Source organism: Centroberyx affinis, unplaced genomic scaffold (assembly GCF_046629955.1).
Source record: "Centroberyx affinis isolate AG114_WGS23_722 - 3 ecotype Tasmania unplaced genomic scaffold, CSIRO-AGI_Caff_v1 ptg006553l_1, whole genome shotgun sequence".
Lineage (NCBI taxonomy): Eukaryota > Metazoa > Chordata > Actinopteri > Beryciformes > Berycidae > Centroberyx > Centroberyx affinis.
The window spans coordinates 80,067-101,725 of record NW_027283316.1 but is presented as its reverse complement, the minus strand read 5'-3'; the positions used below and the strand labels follow the sequence as shown (position 1 = coordinate 101,725).

Below are 21,659 nucleotides of genomic sequence, written 5' to 3'. Positions count from 1 at the left end.
TCTGTTCTGGGCAATTTGTAGTTTCCTCAATACACTTTTTGATGCAGATGACCATACAGGTGAGCAATATTCCAGGTGGCTTAAAATTAAAGATTTAACTATAAAGATGACTGTTAAATAATGTATAAATTAATAACTTAGTTAACATGAACACCATTAGTAAATGATTACCAGACACATTAGTTAACTGTTAATTAAGGGTTATAATGCTTAATAAGCATTAACGAACCCTTCATTAACAGTTAACTGATGTGTTAATTAATGTACCCTTATTGTAAAGTGTTACCAGCTGTTTTAATATGAGTTAATATGAAACTGGGCCACCTCCTGCATGTCAGAGTCTCGGTTACTTAAGGAACATTTGAAAGCAGCAAAAGACCCAGTAGACTGTTTTGACCAAGACTGGTGACCAGTGTTCTTTAGACACAAGGACTCAGCTATTTATCTCTGTTATATTTTTTTCACCCTCTATTCTTATCTTTTTTTCCTTTATTTTTAAAAATATATGATGCCTTCTTGTCTGAGCTTGAGCATGGTGTTTAGGCTGCTTATATTTGATTGCCAAAGCACTTTGCAAACTCTAGCTATTTTAAAAAGCACTAGACACGTTTACTATCAGGACTTAATGGATAAAGTTAATCATTGTCAGAGTCTAGGGCAGTGGTTCTCAACGTGCGGTCCGGAGCCAACAGGGGTCCTTGAGGGCAATCCAGGGGGTCCCCAGCAAATTGATGAATTGTTAAACTACATTATCGATGTATTGTATCAGGGCGTCATTGTAAAAGAGGGCATCTGCTCTCAATTGACCACCTTGAATAAATAAAGGTAAATAAAATTATTTCATTTACAAGAACAATTAGAGAATGTAGAAGAATGACTGTTTTGATCATAGTTTCTCTGTTATCTCTCTGCCTACAATACAGATAGTCATGGAATTCTGGACAAAATCATATCTAACAATAAAAATATTCTCAGATTTGGGTCTGAGAGTCAAAATCTCATCAAATGGGGGTCCGTGGCTCTAATATGGACTAAATTAGGGATCCTTGATATGAAAAAGGCTGAGAACCACTGGTCTAGGGTTTTGCTTTCTCCTCCCTAAAGCACTCGAATACTTCCGATTTGAGGAACGCGGAATTGACAGTTTACGAGCAGCACCTAAACGCAGCGTTTTTCTCTTGCGCGTTTTATTAGACGAAAACAACCGGAGAGAGCTGGTCACATGCAGGCTGTCCAGCCTGGAGAGCGCACATACGCACACAGCAGCGGCAGCAGAAGAAGAAGAAGAAGCAGAAGAAGAAGAAGAAGAAGGAGGAGGAGGAAGCGGCAGTCAAGTCACAACACTGTCGGCGTCCAGGAAGAAGTGTTTCCCGGGGGAGAGAGACGCCCCGGTCCCGGTAACAGTCGCCGAGCAGCGCGGTCCACACATGGTTCTCCTCCGGCACATCTCCATCGCCCTGACCGCCGCGGTGGCTGCGCTCGGCTCCGCGCTCTTCATCGCCTTGAATTACTTCTACAAGCGGCGGGTATGGTCCCCCGAGGCGGAATACTGCACGATCAACGAGGTGAGACGCGGCGTGTTTTCTTTTTTTTTTTTTCTCAAGTGTTCAAGTTGGACGAGCAGCTCAGATCTTCAATGTCTAGACACACAGCAGATAATGACTCTTTTTTAAACCTGACAGACTGACTGAAGGTTTATAACACTGAGTCAGGAGATTAGTGATGAATTATGATGATGATGGTGATGATGACGATGATGATGATGATGATGATGATGAAGAATAAGGTGATAATGGTGGTGATGATGTTGATGAAGAAGATGATGTTGATGATGATGATGGTGGTGATGATTAAGAAAAAGATTTAGCAATGGGGGTGATGAAGAAGAATTAGATGGTAATGGTGATGATGATGGTGATGAAGAAGATGATGATAATGATGATGATGGTTGCGATGATGTTGATGATGATGATGATGTTTGGGATGATAGTGGGGATGATGAAGATGATGATAATGATGGTGGTGATGATGATAAAAAAAGATGTAATATAATGATGACGGTGGTGATGAAGAAGATGGTGAGGATGAGGATGATCATAATGTTGATAAAAAAGAAGACTGTGATGATGATGATGGAGAGGATGAAGATGATGGTGGTGAAGATGATTATGATGTTGATGAAAAAGAAGATTATAATGATAATGGAGAGGATGAGGATGATAATGAAGATGATGGTGATGATGATAAAATGGAACCTTTCCAGAACCTTCAAAAGATTTGTAATTTCCATTTCTAAATAATAGCGATAATACGACAATGCAGAACAGTTCCATCAGAAGATTGGATTGGATTTTAGCGTCCAGATCAGAAACAAAACAAAACAGAAAAATCAAGCTGCCTTAATGAACGATTAACGCAGCAGCAGCAGCAGCGCAGCCTGGATCTCTCAATACAATCCATCTGTATTTGTCTAATCTTGTTTCCCAGATTCAATCAGCAGCAGTCTGTAATGGGCTTAGCCTGCTTTATCTTGTTCAGCCTGTCTTCAGAGGATAATGTTGTCTGTCTGCTGCTGGCTCGCTGCAACACCGACTGAAACACTTTCAGCCCGGGAGACAAATCACAACTGTCTTTCGCCTCGAAACGCAGGAATTTTAAACCTTTTGTTACCGGGGGAAGCTGACTAACTGTTTATTTCCAAGCGGCAAGTGGCTACACATGCTTACATCACATTTACATCCTAGGCCGTTGGTGATTCCTTTACCCAGAGTGACAATCAGCTCTTATGTCAGCATTACAAGCAGCCAGCAGTAAGGCGGTCAAAGGTCAGAGCCACAGAGCCGAGACGACATTCCTGTGACAGAGGTGCTACAGCAGTGATACTCTGAACCTTTTTCATATCAAGGAAGGACCCCTAATTTAGTCCACATTAGAGCCACAGACCCCCGTTTGATGAGATTCTTTCCCTCTGACCCAAATCTGACTATATTTTTATTGTTAGAGATGATTTTGTCCAGAATCTCATGATTATCTGTATTGTAGGTATGATTAAAACAGTCATTCTTCTACATTCTCTAAAAAAAATGAAATAATGGTGAAGTTTAACAACAACTCATCAATTTGCTGGCGACTCCCTGGAACTCCCTCAAGGACCCCTGGTGGTCCCCGGACCCCATGTTGAGAACCACTGTGCTAGAACCAGAAGGGCACTCGGAGCGCGCAGACCTCCGCCAAGGTTCGTGCTATTATTGCTTGTTCGTGAGTCGGATCCGGATCCGCTCCATTGAAATTGAATGGGTTCTTCCTTGGCCGATGCTACACCCTTCCACCAAGTTTCATGAAAATCGGGCCAGTAGTTTTTCCGTAATCCTGCTAACAGACAAACAAACAAACAAACAGCACTGAAAACATAATCTCCTTGGCGGAGGTAATAAGAAATAAAGTCTGGAAGCAGAGGAAGGATTTTCTTTACAAACTCTCCACCGGGAGCCGTTCAATGTCAGCGGTCTTAAATAAAAACCCACACTAGACCGCCTTAACGCTGTTAAACAAACAGCTATTGGCAATGTACCTTGCATTTCTATTTTGTTGTTTGCTGGTGTATTTTTCTCATTCCTGTGGTTAACTGGCCAAATGTAGATTATGTGATATCATGTTGAGATGTTTCCAGCAGCTACAATGGAGTCTGACATCAGAAAATGTTTTGGGATCTAAAACATCAGCGGTAAACGTCGGGTTTTGGTGTCAGTCCCTCAGAATCAAAGAGCGAGGGCTTCTTCTTTCTAGAGCCGCCATTTTGCACCGAGAGACGTTCAGCAATCATACAGGGAGAAATCCATCGTAGAAGAGGAGAGAGACCAGTTTCTCCACCCACAGGAGCAGGAGAGAGACCAGAATGCAATGCAGCAGTGAGACAGGTTCAGACGCTTTTTCTCGACTGGAATAACCTTTCGCTCTCTTTGCTCTTACTGTGCTATTGCTCATCATCATCGCTCCCTTCACCTACCGACAGCTGAATGCAACAAGTCTCACGCTCGTTCTCGCTCACCAAGTGAAGTTGATGTATAGCGAGGCAGACTGAAAGAAAGTGGGCGCAACGAAAAAGAAACAAAAAAATACAACAGTTCATCACAAAATATCTCCTGGAGCACATTGAACCTCACAGACTGAAGATATCTGACAGAATCTGAAGGTGGATTTTCCTTTTAAACCCACTGAGCGGCTCCGCTGGAGGAGCCGGAGGTTCAGTGAGTTGCTGAAGGGCACCTTGCAGGTAGATCCAACTTCCAACAACTCTGATTCTCCCAGCTGGTCTTCTTTCCCACATAGAATATCCCACCAGGCTTTGATATCCAGCGCCGCAGACTAACTGGTTTTAGCGCTTCGGCTTTGACGGTAACAGTGGGGTGCCGGGCGATGCAGGTTCAAACCCCCCCACCCCCCCAACCCCCCAACCCCCCGTGTGTCGGCACGCCTTCCGCCCTGCTGGAGTGTCCTTGAGCAAGATGTTAAATACCTGTGTGATCCAGAGGGCAAGCAAAAGGAGAATTTTCCTTCTGCGGATCAATACAGTATCACTTTATTATTTCATGAGAAACATCTGAATAGTGTTTACGATAAAGAATGTCCACGTGTAAAAAGTGTGTCTGAACTGACAAAGAGTGCATGAGATAAATGGCTGGTGCATTGGCATAACATGAGAAATGTCTGATCTATATCTTAAGCAGAAACATGCTTAAGATATACACTAAAAGTTTTGACACACACACTTTATTTTTACTATTTTCCACATTTTAGAATAACAGTAAAGACGTCAAAACTATGAAATAACACAAATGGAATTATGCAGTGACCAAAAAAGTGTTAAAAAAAATCAAAACTATCTTATATTTTAGATTATTAAAATAGCCGCCCTTTGCCTTGATGGAAAGGCAAAAAGGCTTCGGAAAGAAATTCATACATAGGATCAACTTCACTATTTATATTTGTCTAAGAATATAATTTCAAGCATTTAAGCAAAAGCCTTTAGATCAAAATGGCTTTAAGAGAATGAAAAACATCCAAACTTTTGAACTTTAAAAAAAAACAACACAGTATGGAATGTTTGGACTGGTAAAAATGGATTAGATTTGATTAGATTCTAAAACAAAATCTCCATGTAATGTTGGAACAGGGCAAGATCCAGTCAGACGTCTGAAGGAAAGGAGGGGAAGTATGCAGGAGCTGACCACAAGCCCAAAGTCCACACTGATACGTTAAGCCCTGAGAAGAGGGAAAACTCTCTCTCTCTCCTCTGTGGAGAGAGAGAGGCTCTAAACACTGTGGGGGCTTTGGGGTTTGGTTCCCACACTTCTGCGCTTTATTTTGTAATTTCTAACGTTTCCAGTTAAAAGAATCTAGTCTGAACTCTGTCCTCTCTCCTTTTAGAATCACATGGAAAAGTTCACAGCGGACAACGTTCTCTTTCCTAAAAAGTCACTCAGTAACTTTTACTCTGAGGACATTTTAAATGTTTTTACATTCTTACACCAGTAATTTTACTTCTACTTAAGCAGAATATCAGCAAAGTAACAGTACTTCTACTTGAGTAAATGCTAAAAATGAAAACACTCATAGTACTGTACTCCCAATGCATTCACCGGAAGGCTTTTTTTTTTACATCCTCTGCATTTATTCAGCAGTGATCAATGATTAACCCTACTGCCATAAAAAAATCAAAATATCATCACTTGGCTTCCTCCATAAACAATTATAGGGCAATTACAGTGCAGTTTTTATATAGTATCGCATAAATATATATATAAATAGATATATATTTTCCTTGGTTAATTTGCAGACAATGTAAATGTTGCAGTTTCTACTTCTGCGTTTTTGCACACTTTAGCACTTTATTTTGTTTTAAGGACTCTATTATATGGATTTGTCTGTATTTGTACTGCACTACGTGGCATTGTGTTCTTATTGTTTTTATCGTGCCTTGCTGCAAAATGAATTTCCCCCTGTGGGACAATAAAGAACTGAACTTAACTAAATATTCAAATAAGAGTCCTTGGAACTGATCCTGGGAGTGGGATTTTTTTTTTTAAAACAACTAAACTCGTCATTCGGCCTTGCTCATCGACAAAGCGAAGCGGAGGTTGACATTTTTTCAATAGGCGAGCAAACCCTGATGCAACAATCCCTTCACATCCCTCTCCCCCCTGTTAAAGGGCTGATATGAATTGCTAATTAACCTCCAAAGGACGGCGGCTGCACTTGTGCACATGGTATGAATAAAGACCAACCTTGTGTGACTCTTAAAAGGAGATGACTGACATGCGGAGGATTGTCAGAAGGATTGCGGCGCCCCGGTGTTTCACAAGCGTAAAGCGCTCACACAGAATATTTACAACGCTGCAGGTTTGAATGTGGCTCCTGACCTTTGTTGTCTGTCAGTCTCTTTCTCTCCAGTCTTCCCTGGGAATCTCACCTTTGTACCGTCGAATAAAGCTGTGATGCCAAAGAAAAGGGATGAGGGCTGCTGCTCTGCGCTGTCTTTTGTTGATGCAAAATCGCATGCAGCTGAGGAGGGTTTTTTTTTTTATCACTGGAGGATTTTTTTTTTTTATCACTGATCAGTATTCCTGAACATTATGAGATACCTTTTGTACACCAAGAGTCCATTTCCCAAGTCCCTAATACATGCAGTTTGGATTATCCACTCTGTAAAAGTGTCAGCCAAGAACTTAATGTGCATACTAACCTTTAAGAAGTACCAGGATTTGGGTACATTTTGTACCATCAATCATTTTGTATCACTATTTTCATATGATTGGAATTAGACTTCTAGACTGAATGGAATGTATTTCCTGTGTGTTAATGTGTGTGTGAGTGCATGTTAATTTTTTTTATACACCTGTGTAATGTGTGTACATGTCTCAAGGATGTGGTCACCCAAAAACACACAAGAATAGCAAGCTCTCTAAGGGAAGGGAAATCAGACACACACACACACACACACACACACACACACACACACACATACACACACACACACACACACACACACCCAACCCAACAGAAATATTACCTGGGCAGGCTGATCTTTGCACTCCTTAGCATTGATTGCTTGTAGTTTTAGAGATCTAGGGATTAACACTTATCCTACCATTAGCTAAATGTAAAATGTAAGTTTTTTTGCAGTTGTGCTACCAGGCTCAACCAACCGTCCTGGAGGTCAGTGGAGAATTGGCTGTGTGCAAATAATGTCTAAATATATAACAACTACTAGAGATACCTGAAAAAGATTGTCGGGGTGTGGCTGTAGGTTCTTTCAATAATGTTATCAGTAAAAGTGAATAGTCTGATAAGATAGATTTGGTTCTAAATTTAGGTTACTGTGACACAGGAAACTGTTTAGTCCAAGCCTATCTGTCACTACTCCATTTGAAGCACAAGTTGTAGCTTGAAAAGAGTCAGCTGAGTTAAGCTTAACACTTAATTTGCCACTGATACATCTTATCAATTTAAGGTTTAGATAATGTCAGCTTGTTAGCTAGCTAACCATATCTGCTCAGCTAACTATCACTGTCCTGCTGTTATTTAATTTGCACACTAACGTATCTAGTAGAAGCTAGTGTTAGCAGTGGCTAGTAGTTTCATGTTAACATTAACATCAGTTGCTTTGCTAAATTAGCTCGCTAGATAGCTAGCTAACTGTGTTAAATTCAGGTCCTAGTCAAAACAGCATATCTGTTGAATTCAGTTGAGACTCTTAAGTCATTCGTTGAGAAATGTAACCAGATGTTCCGCCCAAGAGCCGAGGACCTCCAATATGGCCGACAGGTTGTGTTACATCGCCTGAAAGTCCCAAAACCAATGTGTTCTGATTCAACAGCATGTCAGCGTGGTCAATGCAATGTGTCATAGCATCAAACTATTCACCCTTTACCCGCTACCCCTCTTAAAACTGACCAAAAAAATCCCAATTTAAACATTAATGAATGAACAGGAATTCTTCCATTTTTGCCCACAGTTTACATTTCTGATATTTCTGGAGATCTAACTGAACCTCTCTGTCGTCTGGCTGCAGGAGGAGGAGGAGCGGGGGAAGCGCCAAGTCCTGGTCCTCGGTCTGGACGGGGCCGGGAAGAGCAGCATGCTACAGGGCCTGACGCCCGGCGAGCCGGCGGGGAGGAGGGGCCGCTGCCGGCCCACCCGCGGCTTCAACTTCATGAGCCTCAGCGCCCCCGCCTGCCAGCTCGACTTCCTTGAGAGTAAGACTCCTTTAATCATTCGAAAATCAGACGCCGCTGACTCTTTGTGGAGTCCTGAAGCCATTTATGTTTTATCAGATCGCATACAGAGACTGGTTGGAAAGATGAGATGTTAGCTGATTATCTGCCAACTGCAACCACTATGTTAGTACAATCTGAGGGCAATCCAAGAATATTTGGAGTGGTTTATTTGGAGTTTGAAATATTTACTCTTTTAGTTCAGTTGGTTTGTAAGAACAATGGCATTTGAAGTCGGGTGACATCAATAACTGCTCGTAGACACCTAAAAATGCCAGTCTCAGTCCTCTAAGAAGAGAACTGCAGTGTGGTTTATTGAGAGTGAGAATGTAATCCAAACTAAATACAGGAAATGACACCAAAACATAAGGGTTTGTGGGTATAAGGTGACAGATGTTGATATCTGATAGCCAGCAGTTCCTCATGCTTAGAAAGAAGGCAAACCACAGTCTGGACTGATGCTCACATTCAGCTATTTCTTCATGTGTTCTTACCTGGTAGGAACACCAGAGAAGAAGAGACAGACAAGTCTATCAGACACAGCTTGCTTGACAGGTCACCAAAACTCTCCAATAAAAAGCTACTTTGAGATATGTGACTTTTGTTTACAAGCCCTGGTTTGCTTGTAATTGGACAGCGTGAACCAAATACAAAAATGCAGCAAAGTCGATTTTTCCATCATGTTTCAGACCAAAGAAAACAAACCCGGGCAACCATGCATACACACAACCAGCAACTTGAGAAGGAAGTCAGCAGAAGTCCGTTCACTTTCTACCACCAGGTCGATTCAGGTTTCCTCACTACTTCATTTGTCAGTGCAGCAAGGTTGGCTGCAGCTGAACTTTTGGGCACATCGCCCATCAGCTGCAAATCACAAGCTAACATTGTAAATGTCTCCCTCAGTGATTTTATCCCCATCCTTGTAGCAAGCAGTATTTGTTTAATTTGCACAGTGATAAAACATAGAAAACATAAAACAAATTGAAAAACACAGTGACACAGTGACAAATTGAAAAACACAATTGATAACACAATGGATAACAGTTGAATTGGTGTCCAAATCACAGAAACCCACATAGTGGAAAAAGGTAGAACACCAACAAAATGCACAAGAAGACAAGTAAGGGGAATAAAATGATTTAAAATAGTCCTGATGCAGGAAATGAAATCATGCAAGAAGTGATAATGTGGTAGTGAGTTGGAGGGTGTGTGTTGATGTGAGTGTGTAAAGGCGATCATGCTTTTCAATTAGAGAAAGTGAAATTGCTCAGTCACTGAGGAGAAACTTCCATCGGTTTCGTTCAGCATCAGTGTATCACTGACCTTGAAACTTAAAGGATAAGGCCGGTGTTTTTTAATGCATTGTTTACCGTCACAGGGTGTCCGCGGGGTCTTAAAAAGTATTAAAAGGTAATAAATCAATTTAGTGAAAATTAAGGCCCTTAAAAAGTATTAAAAAGTCTTAATCGCCATTTTATGAGGTATTAAATTTTGTAGCTATTTTTTCAATGTGAATAGCCTATTTGTCCAAAGAGTTTGTGTGCTAAAAGTTTGCGTGAATTTATTTATTTTGCTCCTCACAACTACAACAAACTACAACCGGAAACAGTATTGCATAACCCGGAAGTTAAGAGACGCTCTCTTGTGCACCGGGCGGCCTATCTGAATTCTGTTGTATTGATACAGTGCTCCATAGAAGTTATCGCAAACTAAGACTGTTTAGTTTTGCAATCTCAAAATCAATGTATAGTAAATGTAAGTTAAAGGTGTGTCGCTGATGTAACCGGTTACAGCTCGAAGTGGCGTTGAGGTCTTAAAATATATTGAAAAGGTCTTAAAAAAGGTCTTAAAAGGTATTGAATTTAACTTCAGGATTCCTGCATATACCCTGCGTCAACAAATCCTATGAAAAGAACAAAATCAACGATGCGTTTGCTCTCCTCTCGTTACTTTCTGACTTCCCACGTACCGTTTTTAGCCGTCAACCCGGAAGTCATTGGCTCCAATTGTAAGCTAAAAACCTTGAAATACAGCTCACAAAGACATAGTTTACATTTTAAAAATCGCTAACTGTTACCACGAAAAGTCAGGCTGTTGTAGTTATTACCAAATCAAATTCAAATGGAAACAAATTCTTCATTACACCGGGGACTATTTTCAGTGCTACGGAACTACTTTCCTGAGACCGCAAAGTGTTTACAGCTGGCTTATTAAGTTGTTTGAGGAAAAAGTCGGCCGGCCCGGTGCATCGTGATGATGAAATATGTTGCCCAGAGCAACGGCATGGCTCTGTGACGTGTTTTTAATCATTTTTTTAATACAATGGAGTTCTATGGCTGCTGGGACATGGCTGCATTGGGCATCAGCTACATGGACGAGACTTGTTGGCAAAACAAAATCATTGCTGATTTTGTTATTTTCATAGGATTTGTTGATGGTAAGAAATGCATTAAAAATCACCGGGCTTATCCTTTAAAACTTCTGCAGAGAACGTTAGAAATTGCTTCTAAAACTTTTAATTTTTTTTCCTGAATGTTAATTTTACTTAAATTCATGTGGAGCCTGATCATACAGCGGTGGGTCCAATTATGTTGCGTTGCTATGTACAGAGCGGAGTTGCTCAGAAAACAAAGTTGTTTCCAATGATTGCAACAACACTGCGCCATGCTTTGCAGTCAGTGCACTAAAAATAACACAAGTGACTTGCCAACACTCGTTATTCAGCCAGACACCGCAAGACTGCTGCACTCAACCTCAGAATTAGTTTCTATGGATGTATTTGAAAGATTGTGTCCCCCTCAGTTGCTGATTTATGCATGTTCGAACACTAGAGTTTGGTGAGCATAAAGCATCCTTTTCTCTGCAAGTTTCTGAAAAGAAGAGGAACTCAATACTTTAATTGCCAAGTGCAATAATTGTCCCAGTCTTTGTATTAGTGACATTGATGCAGAGACATATCGATGACTTACACAGAGTTTCATAATACACACATAACACAACACACACATGCAGGAACACACACAAACACGCGGTGCAAGACACACACCGACTGTTCAAAACATTAGGGGCACTTACTCTTTTCATGAAGAACACTAATGGGGTGAATCCAGGTAAAGGCCATTATCCCTTTATTGATCTCCCTTATTAAATCTCTGCTGAACACAAAGGAGGAGATGGAGATGAAGAGAAGCAGATGAGATAGAGAAGGATTTTTAAGCTTTGAGACCATTTAGAAATTTGCCCGGTCGGTAATACAGGCATGCATAATGTGCAGTGAAATGCTTACTTACAGGTATAATTGTGTACTCAGCACAGCGTAACTTATCTCAGATATACAGTATAACAGCACTCCCTCTTGTGTGATATTGCTTAATTGTGCGCAGAAATCTCAGCAGGTGGGACGTCTCTGAGATGCTGGCACCAGCGACACCACATTCAAACTCGCCTAAATCACCCATCTTGCCCTTTCTAACATTTAGCCAAACGGTAGCTGAACCTCTCGAAGCCTGTCTGCACGCTCCTACCGGCTCACAGCCACTTCTCCTGCTGATTCACTGCCGTTTTGCGTAAATGGCGAGGTATAGCTAATAAAGAGGCCACTTGGCTGTCTACCTGCAGCTGTAGAGAGAGAGAGGCACTCACCACCGCCGAACATCACGTCCACTCAGTGCACTCTTTTGAACAAAGTGCTTATTTCTGCTTATTGCACATTTGAATTGTACACAGCTGCTTTGTCAGGAAATTAAAACAAAAACAACATGAAATACAAAAAAAAAAAAAAAAAAAAAAAAAATTAAGGGGAACTATTCACAGTTCGGCAAACATACATAAAAATTATAAGTCATGGCGTCATGTGCATCCACATAGAGAGGAGACTCCAAATAAAAATAAAAAATAAATAAATACAGAAATAAATGAAAGAAAAGTACCTAAAAGAAACATATGTTAATCTTGGCCAAATTCACATTTAAATCAGTACAGCTTCTTATCACATTGGTAATCTAAAATAAGCAATTACAGGAGCCCATCGGTTTGAAAACATGTCTGAGTTTTGCTGTTATTTTTTCCATTGAGTACACTTTCATTAACCTATCTTGCCATTGATGTAAGGTGGGTGGCCGTGGTTTGAGCCAAGATAAAGTTATCTTTTTTTTTTGCCACCAATAAAAGGATATGCAGCAAGTAAGCCTTTCTCTTTTCCATAGCTCCATCAGGGATTACACTCAGTACACTCTACTCACCACACTAAATACACAGGTGTTTATTTCTGCCGCGTCACCTCAGCAAAACCTGCACCGCTGCCCGGTCTCCTAGCAACATTCCCTATTAGGCTCAGTGGTAATGAACACTTGCTGCGCTGAGCTGAAGTCGGAGGCGGTGAGGACTTGAAGTCATACCGGTCGGAGTGTGAATTAACATTCATCTGCCCGCTGAGCAGGATTACTCATTATAGTAGGAGGTCAGTTTGTGCGGATAGTGGGAAGGTAGAAAATAAAGCTTTGTTCTATTGAAACTTTGCCCAGCATTGAAGAGAATAACTGAATGAATTTGTCCTGTGACTTTGTAGTTTATACATTTTGTTGATATTCTGTGTGATTTTTTTTTTTTGTCATTGAGGACCATGTTGGGAATAAATAGTGCTGGGCGATATGGTTGAAAGCAATATCACGATAATCAAATTTCTTTTGCGATATCGATATATACTATCATGATATGGCTCACTTATGCAAAATCACATGTTAAATAATCAAATGAATGTTCATCCCATTGAACTGAATGCTAGTGTTTGATGTAAAAAAAAAAAACCCAGAAATTTTCAACTGATATTCTTACCATACCTCATTTTGTCAGAGTTTTACAATAAAATTTGCTTGTAATCATCAATTTAAACAGCAGAATTGTGCGTCACGATATCCCAAAATCACCATAACATCACAATATGATTCCACTGAAAGACGATAAACGATGGACATGCTGTTCTCTGGGGTAGACCACATGTTATGATGCTTCTTGTCCTTTTAAACCAAAATCAATCAATCCATCAAACGATCAATCAACTAATCAATCATTTAGAGCTGCAACGATTAATTGATTAGTTGTCAACTACTACTCAAAATTCTCTGATTCCAGCTTCTTAAATGTGAATATTTTCTGGTTTCTTTACTCCTCTATGACAGTAAACTGAATATCTTTGGGTTGTGGACAAAACAAGACATTTGAGGACGTCATCTTGGGCTTTGGGAAACACTGATCCACATTTTTCACCATTTTATGACATTTTATAGACCAAACAACTAATCGATTAATCGAGAAAATAATCGACAATGAAAATAATCGTTAGTTGCAGCCCTACAGTCATTCACTCCACAAAATAAGGCAGATGCATGTCATAAGCTGTGTTAACAAGGTGGATGGTATCCCCCCCCCCCCCCCCCCCCCCCCCAGCAGCACCGACTCCTGATGTTTAAAACATGAGGGCCGAAGCGGCGCACAGTTATTTGATGCTCAGAGCCTCGCTGACATATCGTGTCTTGAGGCAACAAGACGTAAAAAATGAATCACACCAATTTTCCTGCGGGGGGGAAATGGAGTGGATATAAATAATGGCTAAGCGCCGTCTCACACTGTTTCATCCCACGGTGGAAACCAGACTGCTGGTTTCATTCGCTCCGGCCCACATCTAAAATTCATGTGCGGGCGATTTGTTTAAAAGGAGGATGGTGAAAATGCCAAAAAACATATTTTATTTTATCTATCAATGTATTTGTTCATTTATTTATGCCTTAGATCAGTGATTCTCAACCTTTTTCATATCAACCCCTAATTTAGTCCACATTAGGACCACGGACCCCCATTTGATGTGATTTTGGCTCTCGGACCCAAATCTGAGAATATTTTTATTGTCAGATATGATTTTGTCCAGAATTCCACGACTATCTATATTGTAGGTAGAGAGATAACAGTGAAACTATGATCAAAACAGTCATTCATCTACATTCTCTAATTGTGTTCTATAGTAATGGTGAAGTTTAACACTTCATCTATTTGCTGGGGACCCCCTGGAACCCCCTCGAGGACCCCTGGTGGTCCCCGGACCCCACGTTGAGAATCACTGCCTTAGATTTATCTGAAACTTGGAAAAAGCGTCACTTGAGTATCCTTCCCTTTCCTCTGGTGTCCAGGCGGAGGTTAAGGTTTGGTATTAATAAAGTTTGTGGATCAATAAAGTCACATTACATCACATCCTGTGTATCGGCGAATGCACTATGTGTTCTTACTAGTTCTCATGTATGTGGTAAAACTGATGTTTGGGTTAACAGAGCAGCTTCAGGCCATCAGATTTACTCTGAAGTCTATAATTAGAGCATGTGTTAAATAATTTGTCCTGCCTTTGATATGACATCTTTATTTAAACATGGAAGCCACATTGAGGACAATGTTCTCTTTAAGAAGAGGCCAGTGGCTAGAATATTTAAAACAAAGTCCCATGTCACAATATAGACATAATCAATTATCAGTTTATTTGGATATTGGATACAGTAATGTCAGCAAACATAGCTTACAGAATATTACGTACATACACAGAAGCACTGCTTATACAAGAATGTATTATACAATGCCTGAATATGTGTTGTCTGTATATGTATATGTATACGTGTTGATCATAAAAAGATGTATCTACGTATACATATCTGTATGGCAGCAGTCCATGTAAACTTATAGAAACATGGCGATTTGTGTAGAAATGCAGCTAAAGATGTTCAGATTTGATTTTAGGTTGAATTTTCACCATAATACAACATTTACTTCCTTTTAATTTAATTAACCAAAATGTATCACCTGAGAAATAAATGCCATTTTGGGGAAACATTTATTCAAATTACACTTACAGTTGAATTTATTCAAAGTACATTGCAGGACCCTGAGGGCATTTTTTGTTTCTTTTGTTAGTTTTTTTTCTTTTAAATGTGTTTTTAATGCACTTTTCACTTTTCTGATCCTCTTGCACGCGTCTTTTCTTTTATCTTTCGATTTCACTTGATTTGAACTGCACTAGTTTACTTTTTAAGTCTTTTATCTTGTGGATCTCTTTGGCACTTTTTAATTGTACATTTTTTACCTTTACTGTATTTTTTATTACTCTGTAAAGCCCTTTAATTGCCTCAGTGTATGAAATGTGCTAAACAAATAAAGCTGCCTTGCCTTGCCTTGCCTTCAGAGTAACCGTGACCTCTGACCTCTGACCTCTGACCTTGCTGTGGCGGTGGGAAAGCAAAAAAGAGAATTTCAAGGATCAAACATACATCACAAAAAAAGTCTATATTATATAATGATGATTGTGAATGCTTGTGTGTTTTGTGTGCCGCAGTCGGGGGCGGGGAGGACCTGCGGCGCTACTGGTCGGACTATCTGAGGAAGACTCATGTCCTGGTGTACGTGGTGGACTCCTCCGACAGGCGCCGCCTCCCATTGGCTAAAGCTGAGCTGCACCGCCTGCTGAGGGTCGACCCTCAGCTGCCTGTGGTGGTGCTGGGAAACAAGCAGGTAAACCGGCCTTGTCTCTTCTTAACACACAAAGACAGTGAAGGCCGGTACACATGAAGCACCGGTTAAACGGCTTTGCCCTGCTGAGCCGTTGTTTTCCAATGGAGAGAGGCACCGCTCTCTGCTCAAAGACCAAAGGTGTGACCGAGTCAACTTCACTCGAGTCCCAAGTCACTCCGAGTATGTATAGCTGCAGCCTGGAGTGCCTCCAAATGGGCGGGGCCTTACCTCCAAGTGGGCGTCACCTATTTGGAGGTACTCTGGCGCTGCAGCTATACCCAACACAGTCAGTCTCACGTCAAGACCCAAGTCTAAATGTAGATTACCAAATCAAGACCAAGTCAAGTCCATATCATTAATGTCAAGTCCCAAGTCTAAATGTAGATTACCAAGTCAAGTCCAAGTCAAGTCCATGTCATTAATGTCAAGTCCCAAGTCTAAATGTAGAACAGCAAGTCAAGTCAGAACAATTCAAGAGTCCAGTATCAATTTAATACCTTAAAGAAAACTAAATATTTAGGACTTTTCAATGCAATATGGTTTTAATAGGATAAAAACTTGGTAAGAGTATCATGAGTTTGATTTCTATTCAATATGATGAAGATGATTGATTTCAATGAGTTCAACTTCAATAAATTCAATCATTCCATACAAATTCAGAAAACAGAATTTAAATTCAGTCGTCTGCTGGAACAAATCTCATCACTTTCAATCTAAGTCATTTACACAAACACAAGATCTCAAGTCAAGACTTTAGAAACCTTTTCAAGTCATCAAAGTACAAGTAAAAGTCAAATCTCAAGTCCTCTCTTCATGCATCAAGTCTCGAGTCCTCATCCCTGCCACTGACCTTTCAAAGCACTTCCAGTGAGATTACAGCTTCATGTCAGGTGTGCCTTGATGTCCAAAGGATGGAGGAGAAACTCATCTTGTTAAAAACAAGAAAAGAGAAACTCCTGTTGAGTGTGTCAGAGTTTCAGGAACTGCATGATGACACAACATTAATTATAAACTCTCCGAATCCACATCAATATTTTAACACACTTTATACTCATTGCGGCCTTACAATATATAACATCTTTGACATTGTTGAGAGTGTTGTCTTTCAGCGCTAGCAGGCATTTCTACATTTCCTCCTCAGCTCTTATTGATTCACCTACTGCAGCTCTTCTCTATTATACATGATCCGTCCAGGGAAGCAGGAATATTTCTTACTCCTTACTGTCGGTGTGCCGTAGCTTTGATCCTTTCATTCCCTACTGTGGGTTGCTTGTGATATTAGCGATCAAGGAGCTTTAAGCTAAATGTTGCCGTCATTGTGAGTTACTTTGGTTAAGATCATGTAAATGTAATATTGCTTCAAAAAAGGCAGCTTGAAAAACGCAAAGACAAGGAAAAATCATCATCTGTGCTTATTGCTCTCCCAAAAATATACATATATACTGTATATACAGATATAGTCCAGTCAGTTTATACTGTATAGCGTGATTAAAGATGATTAAAGCAGTGATTCTCAACCTTTTTCATATCAAGGATCCTAATTTAGTCCACATTAGGGCCACGGACCCCCATTTGATGAGATTTTGTCTCTCGGACCCAAATCTGATAATATTTCTATTGTCAGATGTGATTTTGTCCAGAATTCCATGACTGTCTGTATTGTAGGCGGAGAGATAACAGAGAAACTATGATCAAAACAGTCATTCTTCTACATTTTCTGATTACGTTATAATGCTGAATTTTAACAATTCATAAGTCTGCTGGGGACCCCCTGGTACCCCCCATAAGGACCCCTGGTGGTCCCCGGACCCCACGTTGAGAACCACTGGATTAAAGGATCCAAAGGCCATTGATCAACCACTACAGGTGCTGAAATCAACAGTGAAAACCCGAGGCACTCTGATGGTTTGTTTTGGGACAATAAATCAGAGATATAAGATGGGGCCAGTCCAGTGTTGGGCCTTCTGGAGGTGCTGTGGGTCCAATTCAATAAACTATCTGCCATGGGAGGATCAGTTTTGATCACCCTGACGATAATGACACCCGCTCTCACCCACCTCCACTTTCCTCTGACTGCCGAGCCGGGCTTCTGCGTTGGCACTCGGCCTGTTTGAGCAGCACAAAGGAGCGGTACATCACATCCTGTGTGTTGGAAAAGAGACGCGGAGCTAACCTTGACTCCAGCATGGGCTGAAAGGTTTGTGTGGGAGGGCTGGGCGCCATTAGCTGCTCTCTCAGTCTTTGATCTGCTTTTGTGTTTTGATCACAACTGAGACAGCCACCTTTTGAAAATATGACTCCCACTCTCCTTTGATGAGACTGTGTGGAGTGTAATGAAAGATAATGGTTGTCTTACCTTTACTTACCAATAAGTAAAGCTTTTCAAGATGGAACATTTTCTTGATAACGTCAAATATCCAATAACTTTGAAAAGCACTTTCTTTTTGTCCACAGCATGGATGTGAAGCGCTTGCTGAAATGAAATTCTTGACGTGCAGATGGATTTGATTTTATTGAAACAGGGAAACTCCCAAGTAGAATAATGTTGTGTTTTGCCAGGCAGAGCTCTGCATGTTTACACAGAGCTGCATGATGCCAGAATACATTTCAGGACAAAAAAAGGACAGAAAATGAACCAAACAAAAACAAAAGAGCAGCAGGAATCAATGGATCTGAAAGCATAAATCAAAAACAGTCAGCTGGCTTCCATGCAATTACTGCTGAACTGTGAACAATGAAGTGAGTGTATCTAACTTGATGATTAGTTTTAGAAAGTTTGTGCCATTCTGAAGGCAAAAAGCAGGTAAAGGCAAACTATTTCCAAATTTCTAGTTACCTTTAGTCTTGGTGTTGGTGTTAGTTTGGTCTTTAACAAGAGAGGTTAAGCCTAAATTCTAAGTGTGCATCAATATGCATGTTATTAAACGTACTGTATGTGTGCTCTTGGAGTTAAAACATTGGAGTGAGTAAGGGTTATTATAGTTTGGGATTTGACATTATTTTTTATTTTCATATATTTTTTAATTTTTCAGTTTCACTTAAGTTTTAGTTAGTTTTCAGTGTGAGTTTGGTACTTTAGTGTTGTTTTTCTCGCTTTACAAATTTTTGCAAAGTTTAGCTTTAGTTTGACTTTTATTCAGTTTTAGTTCTAGTTTTAGCATTTTTGGTAGGATTTTTTTTTTTTTTATCTTTTAAAGGTATAATGATAGAAGTTCAGAAAATGTATGATGATGACGATGCATCTGTTTAACCCCAGGAGTAACTGGACAGCAGAATTTGCGCGATCCACTGTCCAGCTAAATGTGGCAATAAAGATAATAAAAAAATAAATTAGAGTTGCTCTCCATCTCCCAAAAAACTGAAACCCTGAAATGGTGGAAGAAGACGTCACTGTCTTTTCTACGATCGAGCCAAACTGAATTTAACCAGTTTTGTTTTGGGTTTTTTTCTGCTCTTCCCAGGACAAGCCGAACGCCGTGAGCGTGTCGGAGCTGCACGAGGCCTTGTCCCTGGGCTCTGTGGCCGAGGAGCGGAGGCTGTTCCTCCTGGCTGCCCAGCTGGGCTCCGAGGGAGCGCTGAGGAACTCCTACCACGGCCTGCAGGCCTTCCAGGACCTGCTGCTGCAGCTCGTCTGAACTGCTGCCATGGACGAGGAGGAGGAGGAGGAGGAGGAGGAGGAGGAGGGGAGGAGGAGGAGGAGGGGGGGGGGTCGCTTTGGAAGTCGCTCCTCCTCCTCCTGCTTCAGCTCACTATAGAGGACAAAGAGGCGGTGGATAGAGAGATGGAAGAAGAGGAGAGAAGGCACAACAGAGGGTCTCTTGGGATGGCTTCCTCTTTCTTCTTCTTCTCCTCCTCCTCCTCCTCCAGCTCACCTTAGAGGACAAAGAGGCGGTGGATAGAGGGATGGAGGTGGAGGAGAGGAGGCGAAACAGAAGGAAGCTTGCCAAGACCTCGGAGGAGATGGAGGAAGAACAGAGGGTCGCTTTGGAAGGCTTCCTCCTCCTCCTCCTCCTCCTCCAGCTCACTACAGAGGACAAAGACGCGGTGGATAGAGAGATGGAAGAAGAGGAGAGAAGGCACAACAGAGGGTCTCTTGGGATGGCTTCCTCTTGTTCTTCTTCTTCTCCTCCTCCTCCAGCTCACCTTAGAGGACAAAGAGGCGGTGGATAGAGGGATGGAGGTGGAGGAGAGGAGGCGAAACAGAAGGAAGCTTGCCAAGACCTCGGAGGAGATGGAGGAAGAACAGAGGGTCGCTTTGGAAGGCTTCCTCCTCCTCCTCCTCCTCCTCCTCCTCCAGCTCACTATAGAGGACAAAGAGGCGGTGGATAGAGGGATGGAAGAAGGGGAGAGGAGGCACAACAGAAGGAAGCTTGCAAAGACTTCTTCCTCCTCCCTTCTTCTCCTCCTCCTCCAGCTCACCTTAGAGGACAAAGGCGGTGGATAGAGAGATGGAAGAAGAGGAGAGGAGGCACAACAGAGGGTCGCTTGGGAAGGCTTTCTCTTCTTCTTCTCCTCCTCCAGCTCACTATAGAGGACAAAGAGGCGGTGGATAGAGGGATGGAAGAAGGGGAGAGGAGGCACAAGAGAAGGAAGCTTGCAAAGACTTCTTCCTCCTCCCTTCTTCTCCTCCTCCTCCAGCTCACCTTAGAGGACAAAGAGGCGGTGGATAGAGGGATGGAGGTGGAGGAGAGGAGGAGAAACAGACGAAATCCTTCTTCGAAATACTTCTTCCTCCCTCCTTCCTCATCCAGCTCCAGCTCGTCTGTGAGGAAGAGGAGGAGATGAAAGGAGAAGGAGGAATATCTTCATGGAGCTGCTCTTTCTCCACCAGCTCATCTGTTCCCCCTTACCGGAGAGGAGGGGAAAAGAGGGCAAGATAGAGGAGGATGAAGGGAGAGAGAGAAGCCTTCCAGGATCTTCTCCTCCTCCTTTTCCTCCACCAGCATCAGTTCATCTGAGAAGAAGAGGAAGAGGAGAAGGGGAGAGAGAGAAAGGCTTTCCAGGACCCCCTCTTCCTCCTCCTCCAGCTCATCTCACCCTCTTCTTCCAGCTCGTCTCATCTTACTCACTGGAGAATAAGGAGGAGGGGAAAGAGGAGGAGGAGGAGGACAGAAGGATGAAGGAGTCCGTGACTCAAAGCCGCAACCGCATGCCAGCGACTCAGATCTCGGACCGCTCTCCTACACAGCAATTAACGTCAGCCAGTGACAGGTTTATTTAAATACAGATCACGTAGGCGATGTATAAAACATGAATCGGAAGACGTGAAGTTCTTTCTTAGATGTGTGTGCAGATTTGCGTTCAACGCAGGTTTTGCCGTTTCCCGGAAACCTTCTGTACGTGTTCAGAGAAGTGTGTGGAGCTGAGCAGGATCAGTTTGAGTGCTGCGAGGCTGAAGCCCGAGGGAGCGACACTGCACCAAGTCACAGACCACTGAATTCATCGGCTGGGTTCTAGAAAGACACGCCGAGGCTTTTCTGAGATCTGTAAAAGGGAGGGAATTTAAAGGGACCCCTTGACATTTTGAAATGCTGTTGGTTTATTGAGACATTTGTCAAACTGTGAGGGAAAGTTTTCCATTCGTTTTTTTTAAATGGCTTGTGAGCATTTTTAGCGTCCTATATTGAAACCAAGGGGCATGGCTCCTGCTTCAGCTGCTGGCATCAAACTGAAACACATTGCATGTTGTATTATGTAAGCTACTGGACAGCTTACATATATTTACAAAAAAGTAAAATTTATGAAGTTTTTCTTGCTTTAAATATTTAGAATTTTTTGACCCAAAGGTTTACAACAAGCAATGTTAAAAAGCTGAGGAAACTTTTAGCCAGAAAAAAGAAT

The 21,659-nt window shown here is 41.6% G+C and overlaps 1 protein-coding gene across 1 annotated transcript; it reads left to right on the top strand.

Moving 5' to 3' along the window:
- Positions 1-1,427: 1,427 nt before the first annotated feature.
- Positions 1,428-19,453, top strand: arl10 (ADP-ribosylation factor-like 10). Its single transcript, XM_071512816.1, has 4 exons — positions 1,428-1,565; positions 8,072-8,255; positions 15,643-15,818; positions 19,280-19,453. The coding sequence occupies exons 1-4, from the start codon at positions 1,428-1,430 to the stop codon at positions 19,451-19,453; spliced, it is 672 nt and encodes a 223-aa protein (XP_071368917.1).
- The last annotated feature ends 2,206 nt before the right edge of the window (positions 19,454-21,659 follow it).

Excerpts from the sequence above, each read along its gene's own strand:
- arl10 (XM_071512816.1), top strand. The coding sequence starts at position 1,428 with ATGGTTCTCCTCCGGCACATCTCCATCGCCCTGACCGCCGCGGTGGCT. Across the intron at positions 1,566-8,071 it reads AATACTGCACGATCAACGAG|GAGGAGGAGGAGCGGGGGAA; the intron begins GTGAGACGCGGC and ends GTCTGGCTGCAG. Across the intron at positions 8,256-15,642 it reads CCAGCTCGACTTCCTTGAGA|TCGGGGGCGGGGAGGACCTG; the intron begins GTAAGACTCCTT and ends TGTGTGCCGCAG.